Below are 1,143 nucleotides of genomic sequence, written 5' to 3' on the forward strand. Positions count from 1 at the left end.
GTATCCTTAGATACTGTAAATCAAATAGTTCAATATGCTGGATAAACTGCCAGTTGTTCAAACTGTCTAGGCCAGTTCTTAAACTTGCATTTATAACAACAAATCGAATTCCCCTAGATCAAAAATCAGTTCCGCATTGTATGTAAGTTAAACCTCAATTTAAAAAAAGTAATTTTATTTAAAATACATTTGTATAAAATTTTCATTAAACTAACTAATACTCAACCAAATATCCATTAATTTTAATAGCTTACTAAAGCAACTGCATTTTGCTGATATTTATGAAGATTTTGGAAGAAATAGGAGCAAAGCAGTTGCCATTAAATAATAAAATTTTTCTGTATTTAGAGTTAAGTACGATATTTCTTTAAGATATAAAGTAACTGAGTCTAAACTTTAAGATACAGTCTGTAAACATTTTCAGTCATTAATCAAATATTCTCAGTGCAAAAGAAATATTCTTCCATAGATATTTATCCTAAGAGAGGAGATACCTTGGGCAATCCTGTTGTTCCAGATGTGTAAAGAATATACAGGGGATGTTCCGAAAGAACAGGAACACAGTCATGTGACTGTGCTGTTGCCATCTCTTCATCCCAATCAAGGTCACGACCTGGAGTCAAAGGAACCTTCTCCTACACACCAAAAATATAGGAAGATGCACTGAAAAAAGGAGATTAAATTGGCAGATAAACAGAGAATACCTGTATCTGTATAAGTCTGAGCATTTGACTGAATATCTAGGATTATATAGCACTAAACATTGGGTTTATGATGAAAGTCACAAGGTCATCAATTGAGATAAATGCTCATAAAAACTCCAACAGTTCAATCTCAGCTTCAACTGAATTGACAGAAGACAAGAATATGTTTTATTCAAATCTAGGGATATCTTTAAGAAATTCAATCAGATCTAGTCATATGTTTCCATCAACAGAGATTAAGTTACAGACGTTCATGTTTCCATAAATGTATGTATACTAATAACTTTATAGCTAATTTCTATTTTCCACAGACTATTTCTTGTACTTTGGAACTGTTGTCTTCACAATGAAATGTCAGCTAACACCTTAAAATTCCTCTTTATGTAAGTGCCACTTAGGAGGAATACTGTGGTCATGTTTCCAAATGGCAAAATATTAA

At 31.8% G+C, this 1,143-nt stretch overlaps 1 protein-coding gene across 1 annotated transcript in view; it reads right to left on the reverse strand.

The window, feature by feature from the left end:
- ACSS3 (acyl-CoA synthetase short chain family member 3) overlaps positions 1 to 1,143 on the reverse strand; it is a 215,654-nt gene that overhangs the window by 121,908 nt on the left and 92,603 nt on the right. The window contains exon 4 of the mRNA XM_004384637.1: positions 495 to 635. Coding sequence (XP_004384694.1) covers positions 495 to 635 — 141 coding nt within the window. The remainder of the gene's footprint in view (positions 1 to 494; positions 636 to 1,143) is intronic.

This window comes from Trichechus manatus, unplaced genomic scaffold, assembly GCF_000243295.1.
Source record: "Trichechus manatus latirostris isolate Lorelei unplaced genomic scaffold, TriManLat1.0 scaffold00125, whole genome shotgun sequence".
Taxonomy (NCBI): domain Eukaryota; kingdom Metazoa; phylum Chordata; class Mammalia; order Sirenia; family Trichechidae; genus Trichechus; species Trichechus manatus.